The sequence below is a fragment of the Lepisosteus oculatus genome, chromosome 17 (genome assembly GCF_040954835.1).
Source record: "Lepisosteus oculatus isolate fLepOcu1 chromosome 17, fLepOcu1.hap2, whole genome shotgun sequence".
Taxonomy (NCBI): Eukaryota; Metazoa; Chordata; class Actinopteri; order Semionotiformes; family Lepisosteidae; genus Lepisosteus; species Lepisosteus oculatus.
In genome coordinates, this window is record NC_090712.1 from 906,176 (window position 1) to 925,968 (window position 19,793).

At 43.8% G+C, this 19,793-nt stretch overlaps 1 protein-coding gene across 3 annotated transcripts in view; it reads right to left on the bottom strand.

The window, feature by feature from the left end:
• The window catches only part of LOC102689828 (inactive phospholipase D5), a 66,930-nt gene that overhangs the window by 4,687 nt on the left and 42,450 nt on the right, over window positions 1-19,793 (bottom strand). For all 3 annotated transcript variants that reach the window (XM_069179972.1, XM_069179973.1, XM_069179974.1), the window contains 7 exons: window positions 12,953-13,136; window positions 11,095-11,203; window positions 10,562-10,689; window positions 5,870-6,067; window positions 2,213-2,349; window positions 1,511-1,676; window positions 876-966 (listed from right to left, as the gene is read on the bottom strand). In XM_069179972.1, coding sequence (XP_069036073.1) covers window positions 876-966; window positions 1,511-1,676; window positions 2,213-2,349; window positions 5,870-6,067; window positions 10,562-10,689; window positions 11,095-11,203; window positions 12,953-13,136 — 1,013 coding nt within the window. The remainder of the gene's footprint in view (window positions 1-875; window positions 967-1,510; window positions 1,677-2,212; window positions 2,350-5,869; window positions 6,068-10,561; window positions 10,690-11,094; window positions 11,204-12,952; window positions 13,137-19,793) is intronic.

Here is a 19,793-nt window from a genome sequence, read left to right on the forward strand (position 1 = left end):
ACACTTTAAATTGTAGTGTTAATATGAACACAAGGCGTCTGTGACTCACCTGCCAAGAAAAGTATTTTTTCAGTGATTCATGGTTTTCGCACTGTTCATATTATAATACAGATCACTGTTATTATGTGAAAAAATGACTCCTTAATGTAAATGTGACCCAATTAACATCAAGTCAATGTGTTAGGCTCCTTACCTTATTGCAAGCTCAGGTAGAGTCAAATCCAAAATACCATGTGGCTCCATAATGTAAATGGGACCCGTATCATTTTAAATAAAACATAGAAACTGCATTTATCTTGACCTCGAGGTAACGAGAGATGGGGTCTCTGTCTTCACAAGTGCCGCTGTTACGTTCCACATCCCTCCTCTAGAGGGCGCTCCTACCACTTTCGGTTATGATTAATTTCTATTATTTCCTGGTGCGTCTCGTTTGGTTTTTGGTTAAAAGCCTGTCTCTGCAGTTCTGGGGTCAGTATTGGAAGATGGACGCCACAAGGCACGCCTATTTTCCGGGGTCTCCGAAGCCAGGCCTTTTCCCCGGCGTCCTGACCGCCTGGTCCCGTTATGTTTTTAGTTCTTGTTCCTGTGCCGGTTCCGACCTGGTTCCCCCTTTTAACCATTTGTCTTGGATGGATCTCCCGGCTCTTGGATTACGGACTGCGCCCCGACTTCCCTTTTGGATTTCCTTGGACTTGGTTGCTACCTCATACCGCCCCCTGTCTTGTCCACCCATCCTACCCCCGTTGTACCTTCCTCCGTTGTCTTTTACGGATTATACCGTCCGCATAGGGTCTTTAATAACGCACTCCAAGGGAGTCAAGACCGGCTTTCGTGACAGCCGCACCAGGTGTGAGGATGGGGAGTGCGATACTCACCGATATACAGGGCGTTGTCAGTCACCATGAACTTGTTGCGGTTAATTGTGTACGCAGTGCCATTCCTCTGTTCTTTGGGGCTGAAGAACTTCTGGATGGTATATATAAACATTAAAAGATGACAACACAGAGTTAGAGTAAGATTGCCCCGCAGGCATTTCTGCTCATGTACCACTCTCTGTAGAAGCCTGTAGCTTCAAGACACATCTCTTTATTCTCGTGTTATTTAGCTGATGCTCTTATCCGAAGTGTACATTAATATCTATTTGTATGTGTAACGGTCTTGGGGGTTCTGCCCTTGCCGCTCCGACCCGACCCGGGTCTCCAGCGTCATGCAGCAGGGAACTTGCCGGCTGAGCTGAAGGAGACCTCTCCCTGAGATCCCTGTTATACGCAGGGGCATATTCGTTACATATGGCTGATGATTTTACTGGAACCTCATTCGATCCCACAACCTTCCAGGAGACTGTCCAGAGCCAAAAATCTTTTCCACACAGCTTTCACACAGCTCTTGACTAACACGCTGTGTTACGAATGATGATGTCATAGCAGGGTTGATGAACCCTCTGGTTAATCAGGTGGGAATGCTGGGAACCGTGGGCGGGGGGGCAGCTGTCCAGTCCGTTTTCACTCACCACTTCCAAAGTGCAGTTGGGCCGTTCTGTGCAGAGGGTCTTGAGTGACCACACAAAGTTAAATGTCAAAGGGTTGGTCTGAGTCCAGCAGCTGATTAAGAGACGGACTTTGATGTCCCTCAGGATTAGAGCTTCTCTGAGCATCCCATCAATACGAGACCAGTATCTGGAAACACCAGTTCACAGAGGTTAAAGGTGAGTAGATGTGTGTCATGCAGTACGAGGAATACTGCAGTAAATGAAGTTTTATTTACTAATTTGATTAGGAATATATTTTGTATGAATGTATTATATGTTACACAAGACCACAGCTAGTAAATCAGTTTTAATTGGATTAAATGTGATTGATCAAAATGGCTAAATTCTGTTTTAACAAAAATAATCTTTTGACTGTTAGCCTTTTTCTGTACACATCTGATGTAATTGTGTGATTCAATTTGCCAAACAGCATAAAGAACTAATCATTTCAGTATTACAGTACATTACATTGTTTTCTTTCAGTTTAAAGCAAACACACACAAAACAATTACTTATTTTTTCTTTATCTGGTTCCTGTGTGAAATATCACTTAATTCCTACAGGTTACGAAGAACTACTTTTGTTACTTAAAAAAAAAACAGGAAAATGCAAGAAAGCTCTTTTCATGCCAGCACTTTTTTACACGTCTGCCTACTTGTTTCATTGCTTGTGAGTGGGACAGACCTGTGTGGGCTCCTGTTCACAAGAGGCAGGTACTCGGTAATGGATATGTAGATAAACCTCCTGGCATCCGAAATCACTTTGTAAATGGCATCAATGTCTTTGGTTCGGTCTTTAGGACAAAAGGTGTCCGGAGAGCTCTGAAAACACCAACAACAGAAGCGTTGAGAACACCACAATGAGTTGATTTAATGCTTCATTTAACCAGGTAAGGCAACAGAGAAAAGATTCATGTTTGGGCCAGGGCTGGATTCTGGTGTTCATCGGCCCTAGGCACTTTCACACTTTCACAAAAAGAGGGGTATATGCCAATTGAATTACGTCGATTGACATGATGTACTTTAAACTATTATAATGACCGGGGGATTAACACAGAATGAAGCTCACACACCCCTGATGCGCCGGGAACAACATGGTTATTTACCTCCACCCATTGGACTTTGACAGACAGAGATTGAAACTCCCTGAAGTGGTTAAACACACAGGGTAAGGGTTAAGGAGGGGTACTTTGGTTTATGGTGGGTTTAAGGACAAAGCAGCAAACACTGACAACTATTTACAATGGCTCCTCATAACCTCTATATGCTATTTACACTGCCAGATCAATCTCCAGTGGACAGGCTGACCTCACGTCCAGCCCCTCGGCCGCTGCCCCCAGCCTGCCTTGCGGGCGCGTAGCTAGGGGGAGGTGCAGCCGCTAAAGTGACTGGTGTGGGCGCTACACTAATCTCATGCTAAAACACATGACCGACGGAGCGAGTTGAGCGACCATCACTTCGATACTTCTAGTTTCTAGAACAGCCGATAGGTAGCATATGATTATTCATTTGGAGCACCTAGAGTCGATCTAAAGCATGCATGTTGTTTCAGCTCCTTTTTCATTAGTCACTAATGTTTCCCTCCTTTATAGGCCCTAGGCACTGTGCCTAGAGTGTCTAATGGAAAATCCGGCACTGGTTTGTGCAGGTGACCAGGACTCCCACTAGTACGTGAGGCAGTTACTAGAACAGCCTGGTGAAGTAGTTTGCTCAAGGGGATGACAGCACCATCTCAGCTGAGGTCTTCTAGCTACAAGTGCAGAGCCAGCCCGCTGCCTCGCTGTGCTGCCAGCTAGCTGCGGTGTGTCCCTGCTCCGTTCTAGAAGCCAGTGGGGTGTGTATTTACAGATGCTGGCAAATATGTACATTGTGGTGAGATAATATTTAGGTCACTTTTTTAAACAATGTTTAAATGTAAGAAACTCTTCCTTCCTTGCCTATGTTGTCCTCGAGAACAAAAAAGCAATTCTTGGGGTCTATACATACATTTAAAGTGTTTCTGTAGGAGCGGTACCAGGGCTGTGGAGCCATGAGTGGTCATGTCTGCGCCTGTTTACCTGGGGGACCGGCTTCTGGAGATGAGCAACCGAGTGTCTCCAGGATCAATTGCAGGGACAGGGAATATCTGCTGGCTGTGAGCAGTTCAGTGCTGGTTTAAACACATTTTCCCCACCTTACTTACAGTACTAGTTATGCATAATAAATGTATTCTCACGAACGTTTACTTACAGTACTAGTTATGCATAATAAATGTATTCTCACGAACGTTTAGCTGGACTTGTGAATATAAAATTAAACAGAAAACCAATGTGCCCTAAACTGTAAAATGATGCAATGAATACCGTAAAGATAATCTACTCATAGTCTCTAACACAGACATCCTCTCTCTGGGTCCCACGGAGCCACATGGTATTTTGGATTTGACTCTACCTGAGCTTGCAATGAGGTAATGAGCCTAACATATTGACTTAATTGGCCTTAATTACCTTCATTTCCAAATCTGCAGTCACTGGAAAGTTTGTGTTCCCATGTAAGCCTTGTGGACTGAGTCTCTGGAGGACCAGGAGTGAAGATCACTGCAATTATGCCAGCAGCCATATCACCCCACAACTCACAACTGGCAACCCACTGAAGCCCAGCAGGTGTGAGCCTGGTCAGTACTTGGAAGGAGACCTCCTGGGAAAAACTAAGGTTGCTGCTGGAAGAGGTGTTAGTGGGTGCCAGCAGGGGGCACTCATCCTGCGGTCTATGTGGGTCCTAATGCCCCAGTATAGTGACAGGGACACTATACTGTAAACAGAAACCGTCCTTCAGATGAGATGTAAAACCGAGGTCCTGACTCTCTGTGGTCATTAAAAATCCCAGGGCGTTTCTTGAAAAGAGTAGGGGTGTAAACCCGGCGTCCTGGCCAAATTTCCCATTGGCCCTTACCAATCATGGCCTCCTAATAATCCCCATCTATGAATTGGCTTCATTACTCTGCTCTATGGCTGCCGTCGCATCATCCAGGTGGGGCTACACATTGGTGGTGGTGGAGGGGGGGTCCCCATTACCTGTAAAGCGCTTTGAGTGGAGTGTCCAGAAAAGCACTATATAAGTGTAAGCTATTATTATTAATTATTATTATTATTATAATGTATTTATACTGTGCCAGGTTCTGATTGGTAGTGAGGGCAGTGGTGATTAGTTGTCACTTGATCATGGAGGACCGATTGAAACATACATGAAAAAATACCCTTCAGTTTCTTTTTTATTAATTAAAACCTTGATTGCAACAACCGAAGGCAGGCTGCTGAGTCAATAACACCAGCTCCAAAACAATTTATTTTAAACGGTTTTCTGGTGAAGAGTCATTTTTTTCCTCAGCGTTTCTTATTTTTTATGCAACGTGACAGCCAAGTCAAAACATTTCCAGATGACAACTGTTTAATGGTGTAAAAATGCACAGCCAGACTATCAAAGTTTTCCAGCTGACAAAAGAAATCAACATCTATTAAAAAATGTTGTTTTTGAATATGCATACAAGGAAAGTGTTCTCCTAATAAAGAAAATCATTTTCAAAAAATGGATTTCAGCACATCCTTTCAACATACTGCACAATTACGTTCTTCTAAGTACAGTGGTCAAGACTGTTTGTAACAGCAATTATTAACAGCCCTTTATCTGTCACATTAATCAAAGAAGTCAAATGACACTTGTGCGTTTCAGTGAAACAGAAAGGTCATTAAGATCTATTTCTCAATGGAAAATTAGTAGCAGACAGATTACGTGACCAAAGAGAAGGAGGGAGTTGCTTCGTGTTAATTACTGACATCACAAATGAAGGCTTACTGTGCAAATATTACACTTTTCTTCTACATTCCCCACTAATCTTGTCACTTGTGCACCGTGCGTTGCTACACCACATTAGGTACACTAATAACTGCAGATGTCCAAAGCAAAAATATCCATAGGTATCAAATGATCCCCAGGGGTGCTATGTGGAATAGTAGTAAGCTTGTATTCAATCAATTCAAGATTCTTTATTATATGCAATGTAATGATGCTGATTGGACTTTAAGGTTAATTTTAAAACCACATTCATTTTTAAAGTTGTATTGACTTTTCCTGCTTCTCTTTCATACTGAGTATTTTAGTGGGATTTAGGCATTGTGCCATTATAGCTGAAAATGGAAAGAGATATAGACGATATATATGACAATGACTTTTCATTTGATCTCTTATAACCTTGTCCTTGCGAATGAAGAGTTTTTTAGAAGCTCAGATCTGTATCCATATGGGCACTGATCTAATAGGAAATGAATAGTTTTCGGTTTAGTCTCGGGCTTTCAGTCACACTTACTGAAATGAAGACCTCCGCCTTGGTGTCATTCAGGTGCACCTTGAGCATGCGGTCCTTGTTGTAAAGGGCAAAAACCCTCTTGGACCACATTGAGGGCACGAAGTCTTTGTAATTCAGCTGCCAGTAGAGGGTGAATATCCTGTGCAGGTCCAGTGCCAGGCAGCTGCAGTTGTAGATAATCACCCCGAGCTCCTTCGTCTGCGAAATTGAACACAAGTGCATTTCACTTTCAAAGTGAAAACAAAACCGCAAGTGCAGTTAAAAACAAGACATCACCTGTCCTCTAAGCTTCAGAGTAAAAGGAAAAGTTCTTACTACCGTAGAGGAAATTTCAAAAGTAACAAGACTTTGAAAGCTTTGATTTGCGTTACTTTTTTCATGGGGTCACAGTATTGTTTTCTCGTGCAGCAGAGGAGTTTATAACAGACACACACAGAGCGCCTCAGGCCAGAGCACTGCACATGCTTGCACTGCTGAGAGGCTCTGCATCGGCCTGCTGCTGAGCTTCCCCCCGCATGTTCATGACCAGGAGCCACCACAGCCGGGAGCTGCCTCATCACCGACATGGCCTGGAGCTGCATCATCACCACCACAGCCTGATGAGGCCACAGCTCCAGGCCATGTCAGTGATGAGTCAGATCCAGGACGTATTGGTGATGAGGCAGCTCCAGGCCATGTCGGTGATTACGCCGCAGCTGCCTCATCACCACCACAGCCTGGAGCTGCCCCATCACCGACATGGCCTGGAGCTGGTTCATCACCACCACGGCCTGGAGCTGCCATATCACCGACATGGCCTGGAGCTGGTTCATCACCACCACAGGCTGGAACTGGTTCATCACCACCACGGCCTGGAACTGGCTCATCACCGACACAGCCGGGAGCTGCCTTATCACCACCACAGCCTGATGAGGCCGCAGTTCCAGGCCATGTCAGTGATGAGTCAGATCCAGGACGTATTGGTGATGAGGCAGCTCCAGGCCATGTCGGTGATTACGCCGCAGCTGCCTCATCACCACCACAGCCTGGAGCTGCATCATCACTGATATAGCCTGGAGCTGCGGCCTCATCACCACCACTTCCTGGAGCTGCATCATCACTGATATAGCCTGGAGCTGCGGCCTCATCACCACCACTTCCTGGAGCTGGCTCATCACCACTACAGCCTGGAGTTGCCTCATCACTGATATAGCCTGGAGCTGCGGCCTCATCACCACTACAGCCTGGAGCTGCCTCATCACCACTACAGCCTGGAGCTGCCTCATCACCACCACAGCCTGGAGCTGCCTCATCACTGATATGCTGAGCTGCTGTCACGACCACTAGCCAGCAGAGATCAACGCGTAAGCGAGCTAATCAGTACCAGCAGCGGGTTACTATTAACAAGCGCCGCCGCACGAGTTAACACACCTGCAATTGCTCTACCGTGCGGCACGCCGGGTTATTTATACTATCCTTACATACTTCCCGTTGCTCAGTATTGAGTTCACTTCTTGTTGCTCTGCCTAGCGTTTCTTACCCTTTTGCCTTCCTGGAATTCTGTCCACACCTTTTGCCTTCGGACTTCGGATCTCGTCTCGCCCCTTGGATTGTTTGCTATCTGTGCCTTTTTCGGATCTGACCCTGCAGCTCTCTTTTCGACCACGATTCTGTCTCACATTTTGGATTGTTCGCCACCAGTGCCTTTACCGGATCTCGACCTACCTTACGCCTTCGGACTACGACTCAGCTCCTGGTTTTGCTCTGTTCGCTTACTTACCTCCCAACAACTCCTGCATCTGCATCGGATCCTTTTCACCTCTACAGAGCAGCGTTACAGCTGCCTCATCACCGACACGGCCTGGAGCTGCGGCCTCATCACTGACACAGACTCGAGCTGCCTCATCACCACCACTTCCTGGAGCTGGCTCATCACTACCAAATCCTGGAGCTGGCTCATCAACGACATGGCCTGGAGCTGCCTCATCACCGACATGGCCTGGAGCTGCCTCATCACCGACATGGCCTGAAGCTGGCTCATCAACGATACGGCCTGGAGCTGCCTCATCACCGACATGGCCTGGAGCTGCGGCATCATCACTGACACAGACTCGAGCTGCATCATCACCACCACAGCCTGGAGCTGGCTCATCACCACCACCAAATCCTGGAGCTGGCTCATCAACTACATGGCCTGGAGCTGCCTCATCAACGACATGGCCTGGAGCTGCCTCATCAACGACATGGCCTGGAGCTGCCTCATCACTGACATGGCCTGGAGCTGCCTCATCACCACCACGGCCTGGACCTGCCTCATTACCACCAGTACCTGGAGCTGCCTCATTACCACCAGTACCTGGAACTGCCTCATTACCACCAGTACCTGGAGCTGCCTCATCACCGACATAGCCTGGAGCTGCAGCCTCATTACCGACACGGCCTGGAGCTGGTTTATCACCAACACGGCCTGGAGCTGGCTCATCACCGACACGACCTGAGTGCTGATATGCAGTCGCACTGCTCCTCTCCTGGCAGTCTCCCAGCACAGCTGCCAGGAGCTTCAGGCATTTCCAATTACTGGTCCCTCTGAAGGCAGCCACCTCCGATTTAATCACAGCAGAGCGGGGCTTGGGAAGGGGAATGCAATCTTCCAAATACATTTTTATGAGTGTTGTTTGTTTTTCTTTAAATATGTCTCTTTGTGGATTGCTATCCCCAGCTACGTTTATCCTCCATTATTACAGGAACATCATTATGAAGAAGGACTGCTAGGCCAATGAGGAAGAACATGACATTTGTCTCATCCATGAGAAGAGATTGTATCCCTTAATTAATTAATAAGCAATTGGGTCACTAGATAATTAGTTCAGGTGGGTAGCTGTGTCGGCATGTGTAGGCTGCAAAGGAACAAGTAATAGGTTTATTCCATGCTGAAAAGAGAAGAAAGAAAACAAAACGTTTCGGCCGTGGAGCCTTCTTCAGGTGTGATGGGAGCAGGGGACAGAAAGAGAGGCCAATCAGGAGGTGTGAAGTCAGGATAGGCGAAGAGAAGTGTGAAATGAAACCAATGAATAGAGAGAATTTAGAAGAAAAGTAGTCTGTCGTTAAGAGAAGGGGGAAGGTGTGATCCTAGCTGCAGGATAATTTTGGTTTCTGTAGTCTTTCTGATGTCTGAGTTCGAAAAACCGTCTTTAAGAACAATTATCCTGCAGCTGGCCTCTCGCTCCTCCTCTCTCCCAGCTTTTGTTCTCCCACTACTTACCTTTGCTTACTGCCCTGTCTTTCTCACACCTGAAGAAGGCTCCACGGCCGAAAGGTTGTGTTTTCTTTCTTCTCTTTTCAGCATGGAATAAACTTCTTTCTTGTTTCATTAGATAATTAGTCAATTTATTAAATAATTAGTTAAATATCCATTTTCCCTGCCAAAGCTAACATCACTTTGTTAACATAATATATGTAGTTCAGCTTACTTTAAGGGTGGGTAAAATGCACCTTGATATCAAGGAGCTGGAAAAAAGTTTAAACAAGGTCAGGAGAAGCAGATCATTAGTTTAATTAGGGTTTTAGTGAAGCAGTGGAATAAACCCCAGCAGGTGTTGGACTAATCTAAGACAAGAGCCGAGAAGCTCAAGGAACAGATACAGTTCAACGATCCTGCATGTCCTGTGATATTGATTAGGACACAGCAGTTCAAAAAGATTTACCTTCGTATCAAAGCGCTAAAGCTTTTCATGTGAAACGGGAAGATGGTGGCTCCAGACGTGCAGCTGGATTGTGCAAGCAGAGCATCACGAGGCTTTGCGAAAGGAATCCGTCAGCATGACTGACAAATCATTAAGTACTATTACCTAGTACTTCATTACATTAAAAAAAACCCTATGCAGAACTTTTCATATTTCTACAGCAATCTAAGTAAAATATGGTCCCATTTAGGACAGGGGTTACATCCACTCAATGGGAAACCCCTAATGCTTTTCACATCCATACACAAGGTGAATAAAACAGAATCAAGTAATTATAGACCAGCAAGCAAGACTCCTCTTACATGTAAGGTCATGAAAATCATAATTACAACTAAATTAGAGAATTGCCTATGTAGAAAAAGGATCCTAAGGGATAGTCAACAAGGATTTAGAAAAGATAAATCTTTATTAATTACAGTGCTACCATTTGTTTAGCTAATGGCAACAAAAAGAGCATATGATAAGGTTGATGTAGATATTCAGAACGCTTCTGATAAAGCTTCATATAAAAGATTAATTCTCAATTTCAGGCAATTCAAGGTAATTTATGTTTTTAGATTGAACACTGGCTTAGGGATAGGAAACGGTACAGGAAAGGGTGATGTAATTAGTGGAGTATCACATAGACCTGTATCAGGAACATGGCTCTTCCTACTTTACATCAGTGATCCAGATTCTGGTTTAGGTACTAATAGGAGGACCAGAAAACACTGTAGAAACTGCAAAGAAAATTCTAAAACACAAAATTCAAGTGTGGGAAGACATGCTAGTCCAGCATCTGTTGTTTGACTGTGACAAACCATACAAATGTTCGAAAGAAAGTGTTGTGGATGCCAGGAAGAGACTCACACAATCCGTGCAATCCTGTATGATTTCATTCAAACATCCTTCATGGAACTGCTACACCAGCAGTACTGGCTAAGAAAGCTCAGCTCCTGATTCCTCTGAGCTGGTTTCGCGTTGGCCATACCTGTGTGAGGGAACGCCAGTCCATGCTTGCACTCCCTATATACATGTGCTTTTTGTCCACGACCCAGAAGGAGGAGTTCAAGTGACCTTTCGTCAAGGAGGCCATGTTCAAGTAGTGTACATCAGCACCTGGGCGAGAGAGCGACAGACAGGACTCAGGAGTCTGTGGACAGGAAGCCCAGGACTCTTTCTTTATCCTCAGCAGTTCATAAAGACCTCAGGGATTTTGGAAAAGAGCCTTTAAGACAGTGAAATGAGACCTTAATTCAGGTCACAGCTTGCTAATTAGGCTCCATTTTAAATTCTAGTGGAGAATTGTAGGTATTGATAACTCTTAAAAGCAACTTGCAAGATGCAATGTTTTTGGGAGATGAAAATATTTATCTGGATCTATTCCTATCTGTTAAAAAGCTGTGGTCCTAGTGACCACAGAGTCTCAAGGAAGTATTAAAGAACTATTTTCCAAAATGTGATTGAGGTCATTTTGTATTTGTTCCACTGAATGTGCATTTCAGATAATGTGCAGAAACTCACCACTATCATAAAGGCTGTTCAGGTCCTTTGAGTGTCCCAGACCGCTAGCTACTTTCAGACTGACCTGCTGAGAGCCCAGCTTAAGCAGTCTTTCAAACAGGTCCTGGCCCTGCAGAAGCAAGCAATATTTATTATTTTAAAAAGCAGACCTAGGGAATAATTACTGTGCACTGAATGCATACTGCAGTGTTTAGGAAGTACTAATCTAATGGCAAATAGAGATTTTTCTTTGGTACACTTGTCGTATTTGTGCCCTTCAACTGGTTTGTTTTCTTCTCTACTTATCAGTTGCTTTAAAAGTCCCTTTTGCAACTGAGGATCTTCTCCTCTGCATCATACCGATACATTTTGCGAGAAAATTGAACCTTTCGAGCGTGATTCAAATCATAACAGCAGGAAACATTCAGAAACATGAGCAACTAAATAAGACTGGTGCTGAATCCTGATGAGGTCTCATCTGAGTCTCACTATTTTTTTTTGCTGTAAATCAGTCTATGGTGTATGGTATAAAAAAGTGTGTGTGCCTTGCACAGAAAGGACAACATTTTCAATGAAATAATACATCCTGTGACAAAGCATTCTGTGATTCATATCCCCCCTAAAAAGATGTAAGGTACAGCCATCAGCACAAAGCAGACGTGTAGTTTTCAATGTTTTTCCTGCTGGTGGCTAAGTCACACTGCCACAAGAAAGCAACTGCTGGAGCAGGCTCACCCAATAAGGCCTGATTGCCCATTACTCTCCTGGCACTTGAGCACTCGGAGCAGAGGAAGCTCGTTCGGTGGAACCGCTAAGGTAATGACCACAACACTTGACTCAGGGCCTGGAGCCAGTGATCCTTCAAATTAATCAGAGCAGACGTCTGCAGATGAGCTTTGGAAACAAAAGAGCCGATTGCAGAGTGCACTATTGCACTGTGTTCAGCTGGATGAACAGACGATGCTCACAGTTCTTTCTTGCCATTCCTATCAAGCCGAACAGATTTTCTGTGACATTGTGTTTGTTTATTTTGAATTTCTATACGCTTAAGGAACAGCATTGAGTGTAGCTCTTGTGAACACATGCACATGTGCCATCTGTATCTGTGATGTTCACTCTTGTGCCTCTTAAATTTCCCATTACAGTAGTCTGCCCGGCTAACAGGCTCGAAAAATAGAGGACTGACCAAGGACTGTAGTCTGTACAGGGCTTGTATCAAAGGACTACTGCACATCTACCTGCTGACAAGAAAGGGGAAATTGGTGCTTTTAATAATGAATGTATTTATTACTCTAATGTGTGTGAAATAGCAAACCATACTACATTAGTGTTGATTTGTTCATGTGATTGAACGAATGTCTTTATTTAAAACTCAAGATGCCGTTGGCATTCATATCGGTGTCTAGATGGTATTGAGTACTGAGTCTCAAGTTAAGCAAAAGTATTCTTGTATAATACACTCTGAGATCTATTTGTTGTGGGAGAGAGATAAAGGGGCAAAAAGATTTTTTACCTTTTGAGCTTATTTTTTGCATAACAATATACGGACAGGAAGCTCTTAATAAGTATTGTTGAATCGGGCACAACTGATGCAGCGGCTGTGCTCTTCACCAGTTAAAAGAATCACAAAAATTAAGAGAAGGTATAACATTTCACTGCCCATGCTTCTCTCATGTAGTAGTGCATCACACTGTACATTTACAGTAACTCTTTGTTTTTGTCATGGGATGCCTGTTCATTGAAAAATGATGATAATACTGGGCTCTTAGTCACTTTGCAGATTAATTCAACAGGGCACTGGTGTGGTTAAATGCTTAAGTCTGGTGCCCTTCACAGCAGACTGATATTGTGCAGTAGATGAAACTATTAGCATGTTTACCTGTCTGGCCAAGGGGGAGCTGTAGTTTTCATTTGTAAAGTTTAAGTTCCAGTGCGGAGACACAACTTCCACTGTCTTCTTGGCCAGATCCAGGAGGCTGTGGAGGCCCGAGGAGAGGGGGACGTGGGCCGTGTCATTGCTGGAATAGGGCAGGTCTTCTGGAATGGTCTCCACCAGCACAACTCTGAAGAAGAGCAGAGGACACCCTTAAAACCCCAAGAGATGATGGCTGCTTGTGTGAAGCGTTATTATGCAATTTCATGGTCAAGGCAGAGAAGGGCAGAGTGACACACTGTGCACTCATGCAACTGCAACAAACCACGACAAACTCAAGGCACAGCTTGATATAAGCATGGTAAAGCAACAAAAAAGCATCTAATTTGCCTGGCAAGTGTCTGAGGAGCCTGCCAACAGACCCAGGTAACTACTGTTGTACATACTGTACCTAGTGTGAGAGAAAGGTGAGATTGTAATTTTTTACAACTGCCATTGTTTCATCACTAAGATTACTGTGATATATTAAGACATAGAAACCAAAACATAAATCAATTACTTATTATTGTTATTGGATGCTGGCAAATACCTTGACATTATATACATTTATTGTTATGGGCTAGAAATATTCAACATTGTTGTCTCTTACAAATCCTAGTGAAAGCCAGACATAAAGTACTTCTATCTCAAAGCAATGCTTCAACTCTTAAGGTTACAGATACAGAGAAGAGACTTTGAAAAATACAAAATCCATTTTTTATAAATCTCTTGCCAGAGACAAGCAGGCAAAGTTGCCGCCTGCAGCTGGCTGGGTATTTGCTCAAAGCGTCAAACCACGCTGGCAGACCTAATTGAGTTTTGAAAAGGTCTTAAAATATTTAAGCTTCATTAGCTGAAGTATTTCCCCTCTGTATAAATCATTATGCTTTTGTTAATGAAGCTCGATAGATTGGCTGAACTGTAAAACTCTTTGCCCTATACTTGTCAGAAAATGACTTAATCCCTTTATTTGTTTATTTTCTTGAGGTGTTACAGGCACTGCGTGCTGTTTCAGAAACACCCCCCTTGTCTTGGAAGAAAGTCCAATCAGAGCTGAATGTCTTCCTTCAGAGTGATTTTTGTGGTCAGGTATGGGGTGAGCCTTCCAATGGGAGGCACACAGGACCCAGAATCCGCGGAGCCTGTGTCCTGTGCTGTGTCCTGTCCTGTCCTGTGCTGTGCTGTGCTGTGCTGTGCTGTGTGTGTGTGTGTGTGTGTGTGTGTGTGTGTGTGTGTGTGTGTGTGTGTGAGAGTGTGTGTGTCCCTCCTGATGACAATAAATGATAAGGCAGTGGTGAGATGTTTGCATTGCAATAACCTGCCAGCAGTCAGGGGAGCCTATGGTATCTTCTTCTGTCTAAGAAGAGCAGCCATGCAGACACCCACAGCCCTCAGCTGAATAACTGAACCGATTTTGGGTTTCCATTAACAAGAAGAGTGATTGAAAACTCCTATACAAGCTGAAGAGCTGAGCTTCTCCATGATCAGTGTTCATGCCAATGCTTTCAGGCACTGCTGCTGCTAGCTCATCATAATGATTTTCACTTTGATTAACTTTACCATTTAAGTGACGTTAACAGTGGAGGGTGTTTTCTTAAGTCTTACACGCAGGGGTTTAGGGTGTAGGACTATCCCTCACGGCAAAGGACAATTCTAAATAGCCCATTTACAGATACCTGCCCATTTAAACTGGGTCAGTACAAGTATTTTGTTAATGTACACACATTACAGAGAGCTATGTATGTGGTTCATGTTGTTCCAATCACGCCTGGGTGAGCCAGAACTCGCAGTCCTCTGTCTCCGCAGAAAGCAGCTGCATCTCACGAGGAGTCAAACACCTCCTGGGTCAAACACCTCCTGTGACCACTCACTCCCACTCGCCTGCCTCCAATTAACAGGTGATTAATCCATTAGCCCAGGATATTGAGACCCTGATCCGCCACTGATCCGGTGCTCTGTCATTGAGCTTCCTTCTGTTAAGGGAAGTGCTCACAGCACAACAAGCCTGCTTCCTAGAAGCACACTCTGCTTGAACTCGGCTCGAGGAATACTTGGTCTGTCTCGAACCTGCTCTGCCTGGTTGCTTCACATCTGTCCAGCCAAGCACCAGACAAAGTGTCATGCTCCAGCCACCAAGCCCTGCTCGACAACTCAGCCAGCCTGCCCTGCTACGCTTGCCTTCAGTCTCAGATCAGCCCGTCTGCTATCGCCTGTCCTGTTTGACTATCTCTGCTATCTCTGTCTCTCCCTGCCTTAGTATCTCAAGATACTAGAGAACTGGTGTATGCAAAGTCTATGTCGAACCTGCTTTGATCTTCAGGTTTACGAAATAAACTCTCTGAGCCTGGACAGACACTTATTTAGTTTATCGCTGCTTTGGTCTTGAACACAGTATCAGTTTATCAAGGTTCTAAGCTTAATTTAATCTTGCAGAGCCAGTCATTCAGGCCTATAAACTGATTTTGGCATCTAGCTGGAGAAATATAGATGAGTTTTCCCATTGGAATCATGCAGTACATCATGAAAACTATAATAGATAAGATGCAGAACATGATAAGCTCAGCCCAGAGATCCATATCTCCACTGTGCTGTCTCACCACATTTGTGAAATATTGCATAAACTGTGTTCAATTTGAATTGAGCAGATTGAGCAAATGCATCACTGCCACATGCCAATGGGGCAGATTAAATAGAGGGGGCACAGCAGGCTGCTGCACCAGAAGACACATCAGGGATCGCTTGCTACGTGTCTGAGGACTCACAGATAACGACAGCTGTTAGACTCCGAGTTCATCACCTCATTTCGTGTGTTAAGAATAATATATTTTTGTGCCTGGCCCCCAACAAGGCACTCTCGGGAGTGCTATGACCTCGGAGGGCTGCCCATATGGGAGAAACACTCAGCGCGGGGAGGCTCAGTGGCCGGCTGACAGTGGCCAGTTCTTCATGCTGGAGGGGCTGTGCACAGAGATTGTGTTGTGCAATCACACGTATTGGATGATTCTCAGATTCGCATTTCTGACACGTCTCTATGTGTAAGTGGATTGTATAAACTGTGCACAAACAGCAAATACTGTATGTGTGTGAGCGGACTTGGGCACGGATCTTAGGCATACTAGGTGTATAAATTTGACCTATTCCCTTAAGGACAGCCTTAAGTCTTAATCAATAAAATTACCATTAAATAACTTAATCCACCCATTTTATTGTGTTATTCAACCAGGTGAGCATTAATGGCTCTCTCGTCATGTGACAGTGCTCTTCAGGAAGGTCAGGGTGTTGTGTTACGGCTATGGAGTAGATACTCTGACTGTGTCCACTTGGTCATTCATTGCCTGAAGGGATTTTTAATGTGGCATAAATATGGTGCAATATTACAGCCCAATTTATCCACAGAATCATAAATATATGTATATAGACAAAAATAAATTCCAGATAACAGCACTAAACCGTTGTGTTTATTAGGAAAATGCTTGTTCCATTTTCCTTGTAGGTAATTGTTTTGCACAACTGACTGCAGAAGGTTGATTTAATAAATGGGCTACATTAGCCAAACCCTTCTACCATTTACAGAATTTCAGCAAGAAATTTTAATCTTGCTGCCAAGCACTTGCTTAATGTGTTTCCTATTTGTTATGGATCAGGTAACATAGATTTTCATTAACCAAACTAAAATGAACTACAGTGTCTATCACTTTTATCAATGAGTGGATCTAATCATTTTTTTCACCCTTGTAAGAAAAGAGTGGCAATTTTATTTATTGTATTTTTTCCAAAAATACACAGTTCGTCAGTCATGTTAAATCAAATACAGGTGTACTATCCCCGTGTGCCCTTTACACAGCCACTGTAATTAGAAAATAAAGCCAGTCAGAATCACCAAGCTAATTCATGGCTGTTAATTGCCTGGGGGGCAACTCCTGCATTCAATATGTGATCTCATTGAGACAAGAGCGTAAATTACTTTTATAAGGACAGAATCCAATATCAGTCCTATCAACGGCCTTCTGCTTGCAAATCTCTGCATTCCAGCACGTCAGCGAAAGAGCTCATTCAGTGACAGTCTGTACTGCCTGCCTGTCTTCTTCCTTCTCCTTTGACATGATGGTACGTGCTGAGCCCCAAATCTAATATAATTTTCTGTGAGTCCCTGGATTTCTCTTTCTGTAAGTCAAGGTACTACATGTCAGCCGGTTGCGATTTCTGCTATCGTTCTTAGCCTGACAGATTGGCAGAATCCTTAGTCCTCCCTCTGTCAGAGGTGGTACGTGGTTGGCATTTGGTTTCTCCGATGTCTTTTGGAACAGCCCTTGACTGAGATTGAGCAGGTCTACAGAGACAAATCATTTGGCAAAGAAAGGTCATCTACAATACCTTCTGTGCTACATTATGTCCTACCTGTCCAGGAGCATTAGTGTGTAAAAGTGTCCGTATGCGGTTTCTTGCCAGACGCAGAAAGGATAACTCTGCTTTACGCTGTTGTGAATGTGAGACTGATTACCATTCAGGAGAGGAGTGAGAAGCTATTATGCCTGAACAAATCGACAGTCATTCACATCTTTTGGTGCCATGCAAAAATATTCAAGCCTATGGTTTATTTATACCAACAGGAGATGGATATCAATAAAGTATTTAATCAAAATGTTCCTGCTAGCTGAGATTGCTGGATTCTTAAAGGACAGTAGGAGTTGAAGCTGGATTTCTGGATGGATCAAAGAAGAATTTCAAGTGAACTAAACTGTGCAGAGCCAGGCAGACAAATCAAAGCCATACAATTCGATTTCATTATGTCTTCAATCACTAAAAAGAGTTACCGTAGGTCTGTTAATAGTCAGTCGGCAGCACTTTTCAAATCATGCCTAACAGCTCACCTTTACAGTATACAGTGCAGAGAGAAAGTCAGCCCCCAGTATAATTAAGCAAATTAACATTTCTTACCATGATACCCCTGTCAGACTGAAACCGGTCTTCTCTTAAGTAACCAAAGAGGTTTATATCTACCAATTCAATGTTTTTTGAGATGCATTGGTACTGTATACAGTATGAAAAAAATAATAATTAAGAATCAGTGTAGGTGAAATAATAAGCAAACAACTAGTATACTTAGCACAATAAATGGGTCATTAGAATCAGGAGGCTAAACAATCGGGAAGCTTAGGGCCTTCCATTCATCAGCTGATGCTGAGCTGGAAGTTGGATGGGCAGAAAGACTGATCCTAAACATACAAGCAACAGAAAGCCTGAAGAAATTCTGCAGTTTGGCCAAGTCATAGTCATAAACGCCACTGAAATGTTATGGCAGGACCTGAAGTGAGCTGTTCGTGCAAGGAAACCCTCAAACCCTCAAAAACTGATCTGAAGACGTTTTGTAAGAACAACTGATAACAACCGAAATTCCCAAAATCTGATCCACAAGACCAATGAACAGTTACAGGAGATGTCCTGTTGACGTCATTGCTACTCATGGAGGTGCCACCAGTTGCTAAATTTTGGAGTTCAGATACTTATTCACATGGGGATATTTACTGTTGGATCATTCTGCTAATTAAATATTCCTAAAATATTGTTATGGTTATTGGAAGGGGCTATGTGGTTGCCTATGAATTTAGAGGTAATGGTCAAACACCTGGCTTGTGTCAACATTTGCAGTTCTGTGGAGCTTCAAAGCAAGAAAGCTACTGGGGTGTTTGTTGCATGGTATGAGGTCTGGAAACATCAATTAAAGGAATTATTTGGTTCACCTTGGTTAATTAAGCTCTAGGTTAACGATTAAGAGTCATCAACATTCCAAGAACAGAGGATAAAAAGAGGAAAAGAGAAGGAAGGACAGGGGAGTAGACAGACAGACACGAGGACAGGTGAGAAAGTATTCGCCAGGCGAGAGGTCATTGTCCAGATCATCTGGAGAGACCAGATTTGAGTTCAGTATTTGAACCGTGTCAAGACAGCTTTCCATTCTGTTGTCTGAAACTCTGATTTCCTGTGCAGACAATCCCTAGGATAAAATGGATTCTCCTGGTTAAGGGATGCAATTTTAGAATAAAGAAATAAGTTTCCAATTCACTTTGTAGCTTCCAGATTTATAGAGAGAGACTCAACTAAAAGGCAGGTTGATCTCTCTTGTTGGCTTGTATAGGAGATATATAGGATCTTTGAAAACTTGATACTGTCACGAACGGTGTGATGAACCCTATGCAGGTCGGGTAGGGAACTAGTCCGGTAGGGCAATTCAAGGACGGAATCGGGAATGCAGGCAGGGTCGTATCCGAAGGGCAGTAAATCCAGCGGGCGAGACGAAGACGTAGTCGGGAAGGCAGGCAGGGTCGTTTTCCAAGAGGCTAGAAGAAGAAAGGGAATCGCAAGGTTCGAAAGTGGGAGCTAGGAAATGGGAAGACTGTTTGATACCAAGCGGTGAAGTGAAGGTTGAGGAGGTTTCAATAGCAGGTGCAGTGAGAAGGGAGAGATGGATGATTAGTTTGTGCGTTGTCGTTTCGGAAATTGGATCAGGTTGATGTCTGATTGACAGGGGTCGTGGGAATGCGCCGGCGTTTATCTGAATTCTGCGGTTGATTATTTGAGAGTGTGACAGATACATTCTGGGGGTTTTCTGGTTGGTCAGGATATACAGCTCCAAGATGCCTTGTCTGAAAATAGAGTACCTTGTTACTTTAAATATATATTTGTTTAACCCAGTGTGCCTGATTTATTACTCTTTTCTCCAAAGCTGTGCCAGAGAACAAAAGTCTCAGGTGCCTCTAATTATACCAAGTGCTTGGTTATATTCTTTATTATTTGAGGGTAATGATTA